Here is an 18,899-nt window from a genome sequence, read left to right as displayed (position 1 = left end):
CATAGGTAAGACTTCACATTTACTTCAACCTAAACTGTATGTGCCTACATAACAAAGGAGTAATTCTACTTTTTATGGAATTATTTGCTGTGGAAATATTTTACATATTATTGTCAAGAAGTCAAAAGCAAGGTTAGCAATTTTTTTTTTATTTGCTGAGCTTTGTACAATACTTTTACCAAGTAATGTAAACGTTAACATATTGACAGAATGTAAATTATAAAGAAGTTCTGCAAGAATATAAAAGGTGTAAAGAAGTCAATGGAATAAGCAATTCACTAAAAGAAAATCCTATAGAAGTAAATAAAGAAATTAGTTTTTGCTTAGTCGAAGGTTAAATACCCTTCACACAAAGTTAATAACATTTTATTAATAAAAATTTAACACCACAATAAGATTGTATGGTTGCTATATTTAATAATATTCAATCGGCGGAAAGATATATTCAAATTTGAGTTATTGTTGTGATTGTTTGTAGTGATATGTAGTATAAACTACAATGCTAGTTTCATTTATTTTAGGAACTGGCTTTATTAATTTATGTCTTGTGAGACAAAGGGTCTAACAAGGTCCCTTCCCAAGACTGGAACAAGAAAGTTTAAATGTTAAACAAATTTTCTAAAAGACCAATTTTCGTAGAACAGATATCGAGGCAGACATATGGATAGACGGACATCGTTTAGTATCATTATAAAGCCAATACACCCTTATAACAATATAAACGTAAACTAAGGATTGAAACTATAGATAGAGATATACAATAAGATTAGAAAGATATATATTATGAGATCTCCGATGTTAAATTCACTTCGTTATAAATATCTTAACATAGCTTAACAAATTATCGACCGACTTTGACACATTTAGATAATTAAAAAAAAACATTTGTCATACAATTTTGATTTGATTAAGAAAGTTTTTCCACCAACAACCATAAGGAGAAAAATTATTTCAAATAATAAATAAAAAAAAAACAAATTTGATTTCAGTAAAAATTAAGCATTTAAGAAAGTGTCCCTTTAAATGAGGTGCCCATTGGGACAAAGTTTCATTCTGTAACCAAAACAGTATTACGGAATACCAGGTGTACCGGTATGAAATAAGCGTTTTTTGGTGAAAATAAAACACTAATTATTAATAGGAAAGTAAAAAACATTTTATTCAAAGTATTGGCCATTGCTTTCTACACATTTTGACCACCTTTCTGGCAATTTGTGGATACTACGCCAAAAAAAGTGTTCGTCTTTTAAAGCAAACCAACCAAACACCCAATTTTCGACCTCCTCGTAGGAATCAAAGTGCTGCTCATCCAATGCGTGTCCCATCGATGAAAACAAATTGTAGTCATTTGTAATAGACGTTCCGCAACATGTAAATCAGTACTTAAAATATTGATTTCAAAAATACTAATAAATTAATAAAATTTATCAAACAAAAAAAATCGATCGATAACAATATTAAACTAAATATATCTATCAATTTTTCATATCATATTCAATAATTTACCAAGAAAATTTGAAATATTAAATTCTTTTCATAGATCTTCTCATAGATAGTTTTTACGGATGACAACCAGCTACTGAAACAGAATACTAAGAAGAATTTATCTATACTGGTTATCAAAGTATTTAATTCAATCTCGAAATTGATCGTTTCCAACGATATTGTATAAATTTATATATTTTAAATGTATCCCAAATATTTGATATCCTCGTGCTTACCTGATCTATATCAATCTCAATTTAGTAGATTGATTTTGTAAACTTTCTTTATTTAATTTTAATTACAATATCGACTACACTATGATTATCAAAAAGCGGTTGATCATATTCGAAAATTAATCATTTTCAAGATGTTTTTATATATACCAAATATGAAAAATATTGGTAGTTCCTGATTTACCCCACCATATAAATGGGATTATAGAAAGAATTTTAACAGTATGTTGTTAATACCTTTATATATTAAATGGTTATTCAGTAAATATACATTCATTTAAATAAAAAATGAAGAGAATGAATAAAATAATATATAGCACTATCATATTTCAGTGACTCTGAAGACTCTCTGACAACAATTGGGTTCATATTGCAAACTTATGCTCTTTATAGATCGAAACAATTTTAAAATAAGTTTTTAAGTTATTTTAAAATAAGTTTTTAAGTAATTTTAAAATAAGTTTTTAAGTTATTTTAAAATAAGTTTTTAAGTTATTTTAAAATAAGTTTTTAAGTTATTTTAAAATAAGTTTTTAAGTTATTTTAAAATAAGTTTTTAAGTTATTTTAAAATAAGTTTTTAAGTTTTTAAGTTATTTTAAAATAAGTTTTTAAGTTATTTTAAAATAAGTTTTTAAGTTATTTTAAAATAAGTTTTTAAGTTATTTTAAAATAAGTTTTTAAGTTATATTAAAATAAGTTAAGTTATTTTAAAATAAATTTTAAAATTTTTTTAAATAATTTTATTTGATTATTTGATTTCATAGACGATTGCGTTTGTATAGGCGGAGGAATAAATTGGTTCATTTAGCACATGTCACGATATCATTATCTTTTCCATATTAGTGGACCATAGAGCAACGAATGAATCTTACTCTTTCACTTAGCAAAAAATCATAATTTCTTTACTTAAGTTTTTAGTTTTAATTGAGAATATGTATATGTGAATTAAGAATTTTTTTACCAAATCATGTATATAATTGAACTCTTTCTGAAATTTATTTATTTACTATTTTTTTTTTTTGAATTGTTGGCGATAACACAACAAGGGCAAAAACTAAGTTTAAAGTCTTAAAATTTATGTTTTATGTGGTTCATGACAATTTCGTATTGGAGCGATCGTAGGAAACGTATTTACATTAAATCAAAACATTTCTTGTCCTATATCTGCAGTAATACATTCCCGGGAAACAGAGGCAATTTGAGTAGATACTGCATTTATAAGAAGAAGATACTTCAAGAAAATATTGAAATTAAAAGAAAACTTCAAAAATAAAGTAGAGGAAAACAAAATGGTGTTTACGGGGCACAACAGAACATGCAACACATTTGTTGTATACTACCAAAAAAAAATTTTTTTTTCGATTAACTTTTTTTTAAGAAGTTTCTGGTACATAATTTCTTTATTTGAATTATTTTGTTAAGTTATTATATTTTTCTACACAATATTTCACTGCATCTGATTAGATATAGTTTTGTTTTTTTAACTTACCATTCATTCCAACTTGGACTCTTTCTATTTAGACACAAACATCCCATTCCTTTCTGTGCACAATATTTAGAAACCTATATAAATGCACACAAAAACAATTTCTCCGACTGTGACCCGCTAACACAAGATCACTATTCAACACTAAACGATCATTGAGTGAAATATTTTCATGTACAGAGGCAGTAGATACTTTTAGAAGCATGCCACTAGGAATTATAATCACTTACGCTTGGATAAGTAAGTACTAACATATTACAGTGTTCATATCTTATACCTATCGCACCAGTGCGATAAGTATTTTTGTATGAAATTTCAGTGACAATTTTTTTTTTTTGCTTTTTAATTTTATTTGGAATCTATCATTTTAAGACAATAACCAAATTTAATAAATACTTATACTATATAACAGAAACAATTAATTTCAGTGAAATTAACTGTTGCATACTTAGCATTTAATATCTAATCACTATCCTATCACTAACTTATAATACATACAGGTTAATTACATATAATACAATTCTTAGTTTATACTTATCAATTATTTTATAACTACCTATCTATATTATCTTAATATAATATGTCTATTTCACGAGCTACTTGTAATAAAACTCAAGTGAAACACAAGTAAAATACAAGCTGAGAGCGTAACACAATTAAAGTGCCAAATTACACTTTTTACACAGCTTTTCATGGAACAGCTTTGTGTAAAGTCTGGTGAGAACACCAGTGCTGCGCGTATAAATTATATAAAAATTTAAATTCGAACCAAAACAACTGATTCACACATCAACAAAAATTTGTAGTATTTTTTAATTTCGGCAGGGATGTTACGCTCTCTCAGATGATCTCATTTACTCGAAAATTTGCTGGTGGAATGCACTTATGTATACACAGTGTTATTCAAAGTTACTACGAGTAGCTCGTGGCACAGACCTATTAAAAATTTCGTAAAATTTATACACTGAATGTAATAATTTATATTTTATTGAAAAATTATATGAAAATGATGTGATATATACATATATAAATGAATATAACATAACGAATATCATAAAATAATGAATATCATTAAGAGAATATTATATAAATATCACAAAATGAATATAACGAAATGAATATCATATAATAATAAATAATTTAAAAAGATTGTTATGAAATGCGTATCATAGAATGAATATTAAGAATATCAAGAACTGCATTGAAATAATTATCATATATTCATATACGAGCGGTTTGATAAAATTTCGTATTGGGTCGTTTATCTTTTGCATTAAAACTGCACTCAAAAGTTAAGGATATCGAAAACAAAACATATGAAGAAAAACAATAGTTAAAATAACATCAAATAAATACAAAATACTCATGCACATAGCGTACGTGCATGTGTGGCACGTACCGTGAGCGATAAGTAAACAAGACAAGAAAACGAAATATGGATAAAAGGTAAATAGAATAAAAACAATCATTTAAGATACAAGCAAAAACATAAACGTCAAGTGAAATTATTGTGAAGGCAGCAATGTGCACTTGTGTACATTCTGTGTAATGTGTTACACACTGGAGAGTTCAATAAATTGCAAGGTTCAATTTGTGTAACAGCTGTGATTTTGGTTTTACGCGGTAGAATTTACGTATTTATATATTTGATTTTGATAAAATATTTTTGATATTTTTGTTTGAGAAATTAAATAAAAAAGATCATAAAATATATTTGTATTTATTAGCGCTGGATTCTGTAAACAAAGTTGAAGCAAAATATGCGTCACCAATTCGTACAAAATAGTCGGGAAATAAATAACAGAAGTGAACACATCCTTACAGTGCCATTAAAAGATTAGCATTTTCTAAATGAATATAAAAGGTTATCGTCAATACCTAAATTGCTTGACAAAAAGTTAGAATAATGCTTTTTACTTAATATTTATCATTAAACATAAATTATGTGCTTTATTTATTTCAGTATTATTAAATGGAAAAATGGTACACTCCATACTTGGAGTTACGAAATCCTTGGTACTATCGCTGAAGGGAGGCTCTTAAGGTAACTCAAATAAATTAAGTCTATTAATAAATCTAGTAATAATTTTTGGTTCAAAATCTCATCCCTTATTCAGTTTAAGGAAAGTCAAATGCACGGTGCATAACCAAATGAGTTTAGATTCCAAACACGAACGGATCAACATCCCGGAAACTTTTGCAACACTCTCAAAAGGAATTACACAGACAGATTTCTGCGAGCTAGAACAATCAGCTAACTTGAGTTATCTGCATTAAATGATATGTGAGTGTCACCTCAGCTACTAAAGATGTGTAAATACCTACTGGATGTCATTTATTATAAAGTCGATTTTAATATCTTTTGGTCTTAGCTACGACAAGAGTACTATTCAAATTTCACTGCGAGTGCAGCTTTCGACATGAGGAAAACATCTTACTAGTTTATAATCCACTATTTTAGAAACTTGACTTTATAAATATAAGTTGTTTTTGGAATTGGCTCACTACTATTATGCAAATAGTTTTTGCAGTTTCATATGAAGTTGGATATAAAAACAACAGCAATATGGGGTTATCTATTTAATAAATTAAAATATAGTTAAATAATATAATTTAATATATTTCAATAAATTTAATTTATGTTACTTAATATATTTGCATATATTTAACTAATATCATTTAATTTATTTTATTATTATTATATACATAACAATCATAAGACTTATAATAATTTTCATATATTTCTAAACCGAACAATATCTTATGACTCAAGATTCCAGACCTCATTCAGGACTATGAAAGACATGAAAATTCTGGTCGATCAGTCTATTTTAATAACTTTATTAAATTATTTATATTATTATATATATCATGTATTATTATATATATTACATTATATATTTATATATATATTATTTTATATATATTTCATCATATTTAAGTGATTAGTAGAATTTATGAATAAAAAATGTTAATATTATACACATAATATATAAAATTTAAATTAATATTTATATAGACAGATTGGTCGTCCAGTATTTCCATGTGTCAATCGTAGTTCTGTATAAGATATGAAATCTTGAGTCATGAGATATTGTTCGGTTGATCCACAAACCTTAATTATTTTGGTCAGCTTAAGAAACTACGGTATTTAGAGAATAGCGTAATATATTTTATTACGTTATTACTTGGTGTACCATTGTTGCATCACAAAGTACATTTATAAGAATAAAGAAATTTACAATAATAAATGCTATTTATGCGTTTAACAATGATGTTTATTATCACTAGAAAATAGTGTTTCCCACCATTTTTTCATTAATATTTTATTTTCAAAAAAAAAAAATATTCTAAATAAAACGATTTACTAGTTTGTTTTGTGCTCTACTATATTAAATTATATAGTAGATAAATTGTTAACAATTTCCTATTATTTTTACTCCATAGATTAATTTTGACTTCTTTGTAGTTTGCAAGATTTTGTATTATTTTTCAAAGTTAATAAACGAGGACTCATTTCATTTTAAGAGAAGATGCAATAAATAAATGTATGTTTAAAAAAAAAAAAAAAAAATAAACGAGGACGTAAGGACATTAATGATATATATAATGGAATTATAGAAATTGTGAGCGCTTCGATATTTTATATATTAGATATTTTAATATAAAAAGTGTCATTTAAATAACAATATTGTATATTTTAAAACATCCAAGAGTTTCCGATTCGATTTGAATGTTTAAATTATTATTTTATTTAAGATCTTATAAAACAAAATTATTCAGCAAAATAATTTAGAAAGAGAAAATAAATGCTTAAAATAAATATTAATAGAAATAATAATTAAAGGAATAATTTTTGCTATTATTAAAAATATTGAAGTTATATATAATGTAACTGCATATTTTTAGGAAATTATGAAGTAAATTTAATTTGTTTGTTCATTTTACTTTTTGAATTGAATTATGAAAATCGGACCGTCTGTTACTATGGTTTGCTGGTCACAATACTGAACCAACATAAACTACACTTAATAAGTTATTATTATTATATAAATAAAATATAATATAGGATATGTGAACAGTCAACATTTTTTTCTATGTATGAAATTGAATAGTTAAACTGAACATCAGAATTATTTGTATATTATAATAAAAAAAATTCTAATAGAAATAATAATGTGAGATCACTTACCTTTTGAAATTAGTTTTTATTTATTATTTTGAATCTGAAATAGTATTTGTTTATTATTAATTAATTAATACAGTAATATACATTAGGTATTTAACTTACATATGTACAATTACAGCTATATTTTAAAAAATAGTTGAACTGCAATTTCCTTCAATTAATTTGCACTCTGTAAAAGACAAATTAATAAGAAATTATAATTAAAACTAACAAATAGGAATATTAAGATGTAGGAACCTGGAACCTATCTATGAGTCTAGGAATCTTTGCCCTAGATTACTATTTTATTAATACTAATTATTAATACTAATATTATTAATATTAATGTCATTTATTTTAGATTTAGTACTAGGCGTTAATATTTTGAAATTTTTAACCGAAATTGATTATATAATATAAAATAAAGTGACTTATATTAAGAAAAAAAAAATTGTAATCTTAAATTTTGGAATTAAAAAAAAGTAGGAACTAAGCGTATTTTTCAACAAAAACCAAACACGGCAAAGGCAATGTAATGAAAATTTAACTATTAAAAACTTTTGAATTTTATTATTTTATATAAATAATTAATAATATTCATGTTTTTAATTCCGGTTGTTTTATTTTTTTTTTTTGAAAAAGCACAAAATAAATTGACAAACAAAATGGCGGGATATGAAACGGCTTTTTCGAGAATTTTTTTCAAACAGAGAATATTCACTTTTATGCATGTTACTTATTTGTCTATTATTTTTTATTAGAATTTTTTTTTAATAATAATACCGAAATGATTTATTTTAAAATTGTTTGAAAAAAAATTTAATTAATAAAATTATTTGAAAAAAAATTAAAAAACAATTATTATTAAAACAAATTACAGAATTTACATTAAGAGTGAAAGAAAAGATTTTAAGTAGTTAAGCACAGCAATTTCTATAAAAGAATTACGCTATTAATTTTTATGCATTTTGATTTTTATTACCAATGCTTCTTCATTCCATTATTAATCTTATTGAATTGCAAAAAATATCCAACCAAAATGGCGATTTTTTAAAAGTTGACGAAACGTCTTGTATGTTTAACATAATTACAACTATATAATAAAATCAGTTATAAATAAATAATAGTGTGTATAAATACCTTTATTTTTCAATTAAATATATTTAATATATATTCAAATAAAACCAATTTCACCAAAAAAAAACATGATTAGGATTCTAAACTTTGCGCGACTGCACTCGGTGAGCGACACAACGAAAATAAGCACAAGAAGAAATAAAGTAATGCGTTTATTTTTTACGAATGACAAGTAGTTGTACCGACGAGAGACGAAGCGCAAATTTTAAACGAAGGGCATAAATAATTTTCAAAAATCTAACGACATTTGTAAAGAAATTTAATTTTTGTTTCCACCTATAGCTAAATATAATTCATTATTTTATTAAAAAACAAAACAATGTTTTATTTATAATTTGTTTTAATTACTAGAGTTCGGTTACATGGCAATTTAAATAATATTTTTGGCAAAAAGCACGAAACAAATTTTGAATCAAAATGGCTGCCATTCTAAAACGACTTTTCTTACGATATTCTTTTAAATAAATAATTTTTTATTTAATCACTTTCACATCTTTTTTTTACTTATTCAGTATAAAATAATAATTTTTATATAATATATATATTAAAATAATAAAATTCTTTAATAATAATTAAAAAAGCGTTTAATTATTTATATTGACTTTGAAAACTTTTTATTGGTACTCACATAATAAAAAATGTGTTTATCTTTTAAGATAAATTTATTTCTTATAATGCAATTAGTTATAACAGAATAACTGTTTATTCACAAAACAATTCACAAATTTATCTTTAAGCAGTAATTGACACAACTGAACTCAATAAGGAACTGAATACGAATGAACACAAAAAACTTTGTAAGTAAGTTACGCGTTCGGTTTTCGAGTAAAATTTCAATTTTTACAGTTATAGTCTATATAACCAATTAACTTTTAATGCATGAATATATTTATATTATTGCATAAGTTTAAAATGAAAATATAAACTCTATTTAGAAAAAATCAATAATCAATAAATAATAATTTTAATTAAAATATTAAAATTTTAAATATACAACTGAAATGTATATTAAACATAGCGCCCTTTGGGTAATTGACTAAAATTTTACAATATTTTCTTTAATATAATAAAAAAATTTAAGGAAAAGTGTTCATAATTAGTTATATATGTTTCTACAAACATAAATAATGACAAATCAAATTTTTAAAGAAGTTTAACATATTAAATATTTTTCAGTTGAAACCATTTATGCTCAAATCGTATAGGTCGCAGCGTACCATTGTCCTTTTTAACAATTTCAATTTCTTCAATAAAAGAAATATATAATTAATACAAAAAAATTCTTAAAGTTAAAATAAATTCAAATATATTTAACTAATTTAAACAATCTTTTAGGTATCGGTTTGACAATACATTTCCTTAATATTTTTCATATAGAATCCATACATCCAAATGTGCTAGAAAAATTTGATAACTGCAAGTGTAAACATAATTATAACACCATAAATACTGAAGAAAGGGTATTGTAATAATAAAATGCGCCTGGCTTAAAATAATAACTATTCGACAATAATTAAGTTTGATATAATTAACTTTAAAAATATTTGATACTAAAAAAATATTATAAAAATATCAATATTTAAATATTAATGTTTTAAAAATTTTTAAATAAAAAGTTTTGTATAATAAAATCTAATTTCTTATCACTAAACGTATTTTATTTCAATTGCTATTGCAGCCATTTATGTAAAATATGAATATAATTTCGACAGATAAAGGATTTGTACCATACAGATTTCGAATTGCGGCATTGAAATTGTTGCATTCAAGTTATTTGATTGACAGCTATAATTACAAACATGGCAGCTAAAATTACAAACAAAACTCTTATGTTACTTTAGTATTAGCCCTTTATCGACATGACCCTTGGTCTTATTTGTGCTTTACTGCCGAAATGTCATATGTCGATCTTTAATTTTTAATCAATATGATAAACTCGAGTTATAATAAAAATATGTTAAAATGCTAAATCGTGAATGCATATTTTATAATTTCAGTAGAGCTTGCTTCAATTTTTTAAACCAACATCAGAACAGCAGATTTGACAGTGCAAGTTTCGACACTAAGTAAATTGAAATCAGCTGATTTGATAGTGCAAATTTCGTTAAAAGTCAATTTCTTTAGTTTTAATTTAAGGTTCACCATTAATGACTATTTTTTCTGATTAAATTGAATTTATTTTAGTAGTTTTAATAAAACTACTGAATGCCATTCTTTATAGATACAATAATCAACGTTTAAAATTTTCCAGATAAAAATGATGGTTTGAGCTTGTAATTTTTATACTGCATCTTAATTTGGGGGTAGTATGAACAGTTTTAAAATTAAATTAATTTCATTTTTACGAAATTAAGGAGATTTGGCTGTCTGAACATATAGGCCAACTATGCATAAGTTACTTCAGATATATGTATATAGAAGCTTAAAAAATTGATCATAGTATGTTATACTTTATTTACTTTAAAATCAAAAAATATATTTCCTCATATTATACTTTTTATATTTCAATAACGAAATTTAAAAAAGTTTTGTAATTATTAGCTCTTCGAATTTTATACTTAATCTTTATTTTATATATACTTGGTAAGTACTGCATATCAATATTACCAATAGACCATCTGCTTTGCGGTGCACGCTCAATAAAAATCATTGCAAAATAATAGAGTATTTTTTATTAACAAATAAAATGTAATTAAACTGAATCAAGGAAATTAAATTAGTATTATATTAATATTTTTATGGAAATAAATTTTTTTTTGCAAAAGTCACTAATGCTTTACAAAAAAAAATTTGAAAAATTTATTATTCAAATGTTAATATTTTATTTTCTAATTTTTTTTTTGTTTATTTCTTCTTTTGCAATTAAAAGTTCATATATTTGCAAATAAAGTAAGTAATTGGAGAATTTTAAGAATTAAATTATTTTTCGAGAAACGTGGCAACATAGCTTGTATTATTTCCTTCCGAATTAACGGACACGAGAAACTATGACAACATTTCAAATTAACAATTTATTTTTTCTATTAAGCTTTATATGTTGAGAGCAAAGGTTGATAAATATAAAGAGTGATAAATATTCAATTTAAAAAATATCTAGACTTGAAATTTTCTTAAAAAGCTGCAAAATGTTGAGCTTCAATTTGATGGGTATTCCTACCATGGATTTGCGTAATCGCAAGTTCTTGCCTATTATGGACCGCGAGGGTCGTATGGTCAAGCCGTATCCTCAGCCTCCACCAGTGCCAAGAGGTCAGCCTTGGTACACAAATCTCAAACCATACGAGCGTTTGTTCTATCATCAAACGTTGAGTTCAGTTCGTACTGGTAAACGTTTCAAGCAATGTAATTCGGTGCCAAAGGATTCGCTGGACTTGCACTTGCAGGCTTATTATGATCATGGTTGCATAGCGTTTCCTAAGCGAGAAGATCATATCATGCAGGTGGAGACAGCTACTGAGTTAATTACCTATCGCTTACTTCGCAATGTTATAACTGTTCATAAGAAACCACCGAATCCACTTGGGCATCCTATACAAATTAGTTAGTATATTTTGTTTAGTATATATAGAAGTAATGGTAAATAAGTAATTAATATAATATTTTCATTCCAATATAGTTAATCCTGAGGGTCCAAGGCAAAGAAAAATTCATCCTGAATACGTTAAGTTGATGGTAAGTGGTCCGCATAGCCAGTTGACCAATGGTGGTTTCTCACGTCAAGACGGCGATGGTAATTTCTTTAATTATTAAACCAAAAACATCAACGAGCGCAGAATATATACTTTATCACCAAATTGTGAAGGAAATAATAAATAATTTTATTTATTGTATTTTGTATAACACAGTAATAATCTACAATCTTTAGAGCACTTAAACAAACTTTAATTAATTTTATGGCATTTACGAAAATACATATACAGAAGCATTAAATATTGTGTCTTATTTGCATTGTTTTCATGGGATAAATATCCCTAAATAATTAATCAAGAGTTATGATTGAATCACGTTATTTAATTTGAATGGTTTTTCATATTTAAATAAATTTATTATTTACTGCAGTTTGCATTGCCAATCGTTTGGAATTATTGTTATCTGCTGAAGTGGTTGAAGACTTTGCTACTTTAATTCTAAGTGGTTTGTATATTAGATAGAATTGCAAAAATACGTATAAAATATTTTTGTACATTATTTGGGTGACCAGATGATATTTATACTAAAAACAGATACAGGCAAAGTTCCATAACTCGAAGTCTAATTTTGCAAAGAAAAAGTTCCACTTATGGAGACTTCGAGTTAGAGAATTTTTTTTATTTTTGAAAGAAATTAGAATTACATTTTAAGATATTTATTTATTTGTAATCAAATAAAGCACAGAAATTATAGTGAAGTAAGATATTCAGAAATTAGCGTTTGGGACTTTAATTTTTTTCTTATTTTCAGTAAAAAGATTTCCAATTTATTCATACTCCCATAGTAATCATCAGTTGTTTGCAAATATAAATTCAGAATTTTAAATGAGTCTTCTACTTCATTCTTAGAAGGCTGATAAACAATTACATCCACCGAACCCTCATCATCACTTTCCGTTGCACTTAGAATCAGATCCACAAATTCAGAGCTATAATGATCAATAATATCGTCATCTCTAAGAAAGTTTGATGTACAAATTTCATTGTCAAGCTCAAGTTAAAAATCAATTTAGTCATATTAATATGAAGGCTGTGTGCGAGATTGATGGTAAATTGAGGGAAATAGTAAATTATGTCGGTATGGCAGCGAATGTTAGTATTTACCAGAATTTCGAGTAGGTTAAATTTGATAAAAATTAGGTAAATTAGGTGTTACCATTGTTAAAATTTTATAAGATTCTTAATAAATAAATTTGAAAACTTTTAACCAAAAATAATAAAGAAGTGGAGTATATAAATAAATAAATATTAACAAAGTGCAGTGCAAAAAATACCTAAGAAATTTCAATTTACTTTACCTCAATATACTTGAGGTCACACACGGCCTAAACAATAAAATATTGTAGTAATATACTACTTTTCAAAATATTTCCTCATTGAAAACAATAGTTTATATTAACCCATTATATACTAGGCAATTTCATACATACTTGAAATTTTACTGTAAAATTTCTATAATAAATAGTAAAATAAAATAAGTTAATGTGAATGAGAAAAGTTATTTGAAAGATTACTCTTACTTTATTTTTATCCAAAATATACAAAATATTCTTTAAATATTAAAAAATATTCAAAGCTAGCCGGAATGGGTTAAGAATTAAGTTTCGTGAAAACGAACATTAAAACCAATTCAATCATATTAATATATATATATAATAAATGTAATATATATAATAATATATATATAATAAATGTAATATATGTAATAATATATATATAATAATATATATATATAAAATTAATAAATATATAATAAATATTTGTGCTTGCACATCAACGCAATTTTTAGTGTTTGTTAGTGTTGCCAAGAATTAGAATTATAATTTTATACCACTTTATACCATATGTTGTGCAGTATATATTGGTTGGTCACACTGCCACAAATTCAACTCAAAATTTTTTTGTGTGTTCAATTTCTATTCACGGCATTTAGTTTGCATTTCGCCGTTAAATCCTAAGGTTAGTTTGTGCGCAGTGAGTCTTATTGTTCCGCCGACGGTTTCCCATATCAAATGAATGCATATTTTGTAAACAAATCTAATTGTTGTAATAAAAATAAATAAAATGTGTAATAAATGAAAGAAAAAAAAACACCTTACAATAAAGTTGTTTTCAATAGTTTTTGTATATTTTTTATGGAATAAGTTTTTGTTGTGCTGCTTACTTTGCGGTCCTTTTAGAGCAAAACATGTGTGTTTGTTTTTCTCTCGCATCAAAAGTGTTTACGTATATTTAATTGTATTAAATGTTTGGATTTATTTTTATTATTTTATTGAGAATTTTCAAAATTTAGCAAAATCTGAATGCCTGCTGTTTTCTATGTGCCTGTTTTGTGTATATCACCGCAAAGCAGTGAAAAGGCGCTAAAATAAATGCAAAATGCAAAAAATTTGATGTGTAAGGATTTTTGTTTTTGCCGTGTTTACTGGGAATGAAAAATAATATTTTTCTTTTTTTTGAATTTTTTTGAATTAAGCAAAGCAATTCAATTAAGATAAATAAAGTTTTATTTGATTTAAATAAAATAAGTGGGTGTGTAAGAATTTCAAATGCAATAACAACAACACACCAACAACAGTGGCATAAACAGCAGCCGCCGTGTACTGTGGAATACTGTGGCAACAAAAACAATATCCAATAAGAACCAAACCAAAGGCAGTCAAAAAGGATTACTCATCATTATCAAACCTAATACTCTCTTTTGTTTTTGTTTTCTCTGACAAAAAAAAATAATTTTTTTGCATTTCTTTTTTGGCTTCCTGTACCTTCCACTGCATGTTTTATTTTTATTTTTTTTTTGTGCTAAGTGCAAGTTTTTTTTTTACCAACAAAATATTAATTACAAAACGAAAAGTGTCCGTAAAATAAAATACAAAAAAATTTATATCAAAATTTATTTAAATAAAATGTGAGAACCGAAATGCCGGCTACTTTATTGCATTGAATACAAAAAATACGAACACATAAAACGACAACAACAACGCAAGCAGCGAGTGCCAGCTCAAACACAAAACAACAAGTTTGTGTATAAATTTTTTTTTTTTCGCTCTCTCAGCATCGGTTTTGATACCGTGTTGTTGTTTTTCCTTGATAATTACGAGTGCGGTGCGGTGCGGTGCGTTGTGTTTGATTATTTCTTTTATGTATCGGTGTTTGATGTCGCTCAGCTCCTGTTCAACTGACCACAATGGCTGAGCGAAAATTTACACGCGGCTTGAATAAGCCAGGCATGGCAGCGCAATTGCGTGAGACGGTCTCGCAGGTTGTGCGTGAAAGTGCTGTGTTGGTAAGTGAAAAATTTTGTAAACTAAGCTTAATCGAGCGAGTAAAGTATAAAGTATATGAATGCATATGGCTAAGAAGTGTCTTTCAGTTTTTTCTATGAAAAAATCATTTTGATATAAAAAAAATTAATAAAAATGTTAACATTGAAAATTCATAATAAGATACAGTGAAAGCTCGCTCTTCAGCGTATATTGACGTGATCAGCAATTCTTCTCAGTTAAAAAAAACCAAAGGATTAGTAATATTCCATGGTTAATATTCCCAGTTAGTATATGACACTGTTTATTTAACGGACTTTTTGGGTGTGGCAAAGACCACTTAGTCGTCGATGCGGCGGAGATCCTGCCTGAGACCTGCAGGATCACGGTTGCACTGCAATAAAATTGTCAATAGGCCATCGCCTAACATTTCCCAGAAACAACGACACATTTCCCATGCAGTAAAAATTGTTCTAGCTCCATTATGATCAGGATAAAGTACATAAACAGTTACTTGAAACGCATAAATGTCAATGTGTGGGCTATTTCCTACCCTATCCTGCCTATCTGTCAAGCAACAACGACACATTTCCCATGCAGTAAAAACTGTTCTCGCTTAATTAAAATCAGGAAATAGCTATGTGCTCAACAGTTACTTGACACGCATCAATGTCAATGTATCAATTTACCAAATGTGCCCTTACTGCAGCTCTACTCCCTATGATGTGGCCTATCTGTTTTCCTCTGCCTTCAAATCTAACTGCAATCGACCTTGGGAGTCATCCATTAGAAGTAGCTAGGTTTCTGCCATTGTTACTGGGTGACTTTAATTTAAACCTCACTTATTCTTCAAATCAAACTCACTGTCTAATAATCACATTCATTACCCATCCACAACTTAACACATATACTTGTCGTGTAGTTCTTTATATGTTATATGCATTACAGATTCCTGCAGTCTATAACAATAACAATAACAGATTCCTTAGTATTTTAACATGATTACCTCACGTGAAGGTCTAACACTTTGATGTTTCAATACACGATCCCATCGGTTTCCTAGTTTCCTTCTTGGGTGGAAGCGAGGTCTAACTAACATCTATTTTGTTTTTTCGGTCACAGCACCTAATTGTAAAATGCAAGTCCACATCGAATGAATATAATCATTCTACACTCATAACTTTGAGTTTTAATGATACTTCACAGCTACCACGATACTTTTATAGAAAGTCTAAAAGAAGCCATACACCATCGTTTATAATGATTTAGACAACGATCTGGCGTGATATCGAATTTGATTTAGTTATGACTAAACGAGCCCATATGGAAAATTTTAAAAGAATTTGAAAGATTTGAATATTTTCTAATTCTTTCTATTGGTTTAAAGAACTACAATTGCAAATCAATGGTGTACAGTGAAAATTCTGTTATTAGATATACCTGTTGAATGAACAACGCTATTGAATGGATATCCCTGTAAAAAGAGTACCGCTATTGAACGAACATCTCTGTTGAAAGAGCAGCTCTGTTAAATAAGTAAATCTGTTGAATGGATACCCCTGTTGTGTGGACACCCCTGTTGAGCAGACACCTCTGTTGAGTAAACACCACAGTAGAATGAACACCCCTGTTAAATTGTTACCTGTTTAAATAGACATTTCGGTTATAAAGACACTTCTGTTAAACAAGCATCAGTATTAGATAGGCAGTCTTGTTAAACACACCGCCCTGTTAAATGAACACCCCTGTTGAATGAATACCCACACCTCTTTTAAATGGATACTCCTATTAAATGGACATCACAGTTAAATAAACACACCCCAGACGAATGTCCACCTCTGTTCACCATGGTACCCCCGTTGAATGCATATCCTTGTTGAATGGACTACCATATCTCTATTGAACGAATATCGATGTTGAATAGACATCTCTGTTGAAGGGCATTCTGTTAAATCGGCATCCCTGTTTACTGGACTCCCGTGTTCAATGGACATCCTTTTTGAATGGGCAACCATATCTCAATTGAACGGGTATCCCTGTGGAATAGAAATCTCTGTTGAACGGGCACCCTTGCTGAAGGGCAGCTGCTTTTATGTGGACACTTCCATTAAATGGACATCCCTGCTAAATAAAAACTCGTGTTGAATGGGCACTACTATTGTATTTAAACCCCTGGTAAATGAACATCTTTGCTAAATAAAAACTCGTGTTGAACGGACAGCTTTGGTGAACGGCCACCCCTGTTGTATAGACATCCTTGTTGAATGCATACTCTCATACACGGTCTTCCTGTTGAACGAAAATCTCGCTTGGGTGTACAATTCTTTTTAGGTAGCTTCATCTCATTTGACCAGACACACCTTTCGAATAAACAAATGCTTGCAGCAAATGAGTGTCCGTTCAATTGAGTTTGCACTGTATATGTACTTTTTGAATTTTCCGATACTTCCTCTACAAAGTGACAAAAAGCTAGACAAACTTAATGTCTCTTTTTCACAATGCGTGAATGAAGAATTCAAAAGAATCGACATAAGTTCTTCTCCGTGAAATGAAGCATCAATTTTTACTATCAAAACCTGACAGCATCTTTAATTTTTTTTGCTATTTTGCTATTTTGCTATTTTTCTTCTTTTAACTGCACATATAGAACATCACATCAATGACCTTGAACAGTTGTCGGGCGCTGCAGAAAGAAGCGAGCACGTATGTGTTTCTATGGTGCAAACGCTTCACAGTGGTTGTTAAGTAGCAGCGCCGCAGAAGCAGTAAATGGCAGCGAGTATTTGCTTGCAGCGGCGATTATAATTTTAACAACGAGAAAATTCAAAATACAAGCAAAAAAAATTCTTGGTCAGCGTGGAATCCAACGAGTAGCACAAGAAAAGCTATAATAAATTAATTAAGAAAATTCCGTAATACATTTTAATTTTAATTTAAAATACAGAAATAATTATGGTGAGGGTAATTATCATTATTTAAAAGCGGAAAATGCCTATAAAAAGAATTCTAACAGAAAATCGTTCGTTCTCGTTAGTTTTATTCTCGTTGTTGTTGGTGCTTATGTTATTCTTTTGTTTTTGTAAAACGAATAAGAAGAAGAACAAGAACAAGAACAAGAATTTGTAGAATGAAAGAAATTTCTTAATAATTTTTCTATTAAAGAACATAAATAATTCTTATGTTTATTTAGGCTGACTCTGATGATGTCAAAACGTTGCTGGCACGAAGCCAGGAGAATTGATTTGGAAAATCCCCTCGTTCTCAACTTGTTGGAGTGTGGAAAGCTCATAAATAAATAAATTTTTTATTAATTTTTCGTGTTTTTTTTATGATTTGCCATATTTTATGTTAATTTGCACGTACGCTTACGTACCATTACTTAACAATTGAGTTACAATATCGAACTAACAAAAATGCTCATAAAAATATTGTTAAT

The 18,899-nt window shown here is 27.4% G+C and overlaps 2 protein-coding genes and 1 long non-coding RNA gene across 7 annotated transcripts in view; all 3 read left to right on the top strand.

Moving 5' to 3' along the window:
• The first annotated feature begins 4,877 nt into the window (after nt 1-4,877).
• On the top strand, nt 4,878-5,771 carry LOC119688930. 3 transcript variants are annotated; one of them, XR_005253320.1, is made up of 4 exons: nt 4,878-5,103; nt 5,170-5,250; nt 5,324-5,490; nt 5,579-5,771. It is a non-coding gene; the product is annotated as an uncharacterized LOC119688930 (long non-coding RNA). The 3 variants fall into 3 exon arrangements; XR_005253321.1 differs by having other exon boundaries at nt 5,324-5,519; XR_005253319.1 differs by having other exon boundaries at nt 5,324-5,771.
• A 5,279-nt stretch (nt 5,772-11,050) lies between these two features.
• On the top strand, nt 11,051-12,430 carry LOC119689727. The gene is made up of 3 exons (XM_038104621.1): nt 11,051-11,094; nt 11,609-12,051; nt 12,128-12,430. The coding sequence occupies exons 2-3, from the start codon at nt 11,637-11,639 to the stop codon at nt 12,259-12,261; spliced, it is 549 nt and encodes a 182-aa protein (XP_037960549.1). The 5' UTR covers nt 11,051-11,094; nt 11,609-11,636; the 3' UTR covers nt 12,262-12,430.
• Nucleotides 12,431-15,065: 2,635 nt separating this feature from the next.
• The window catches only part of LOC119690081 (dedicator of cytokinesis protein 9), a 72,372-nt gene continuing 68,538 nt past the window's right edge, over nt 15,066-18,899 (top strand). For all 3 annotated transcript variants that reach the window (XM_038105073.1, XM_038105072.1, XM_038105074.1), the window contains exon 1: nt 15,066-15,486. In XM_038105073.1, coding sequence (XP_037961001.1) covers nt 15,388-15,486 — 99 coding nt within the window. In that variant the 5' untranslated portion in view covers nt 15,066-15,387. The remainder of the gene's footprint in view (nt 15,487-18,899) is intronic.

This window comes from Teleopsis dalmanni, chromosome X, assembly GCF_002237135.1.
Source record: "Teleopsis dalmanni isolate 2A chromosome X, ASM223713v2, whole genome shotgun sequence".
NCBI classification, from domain to species: Eukaryota; Metazoa; Arthropoda; class Insecta; order Diptera; family Diopsidae; genus Teleopsis; species Teleopsis dalmanni.
This window is presented reverse-complemented; position numbering and strand designations above follow the sequence as displayed.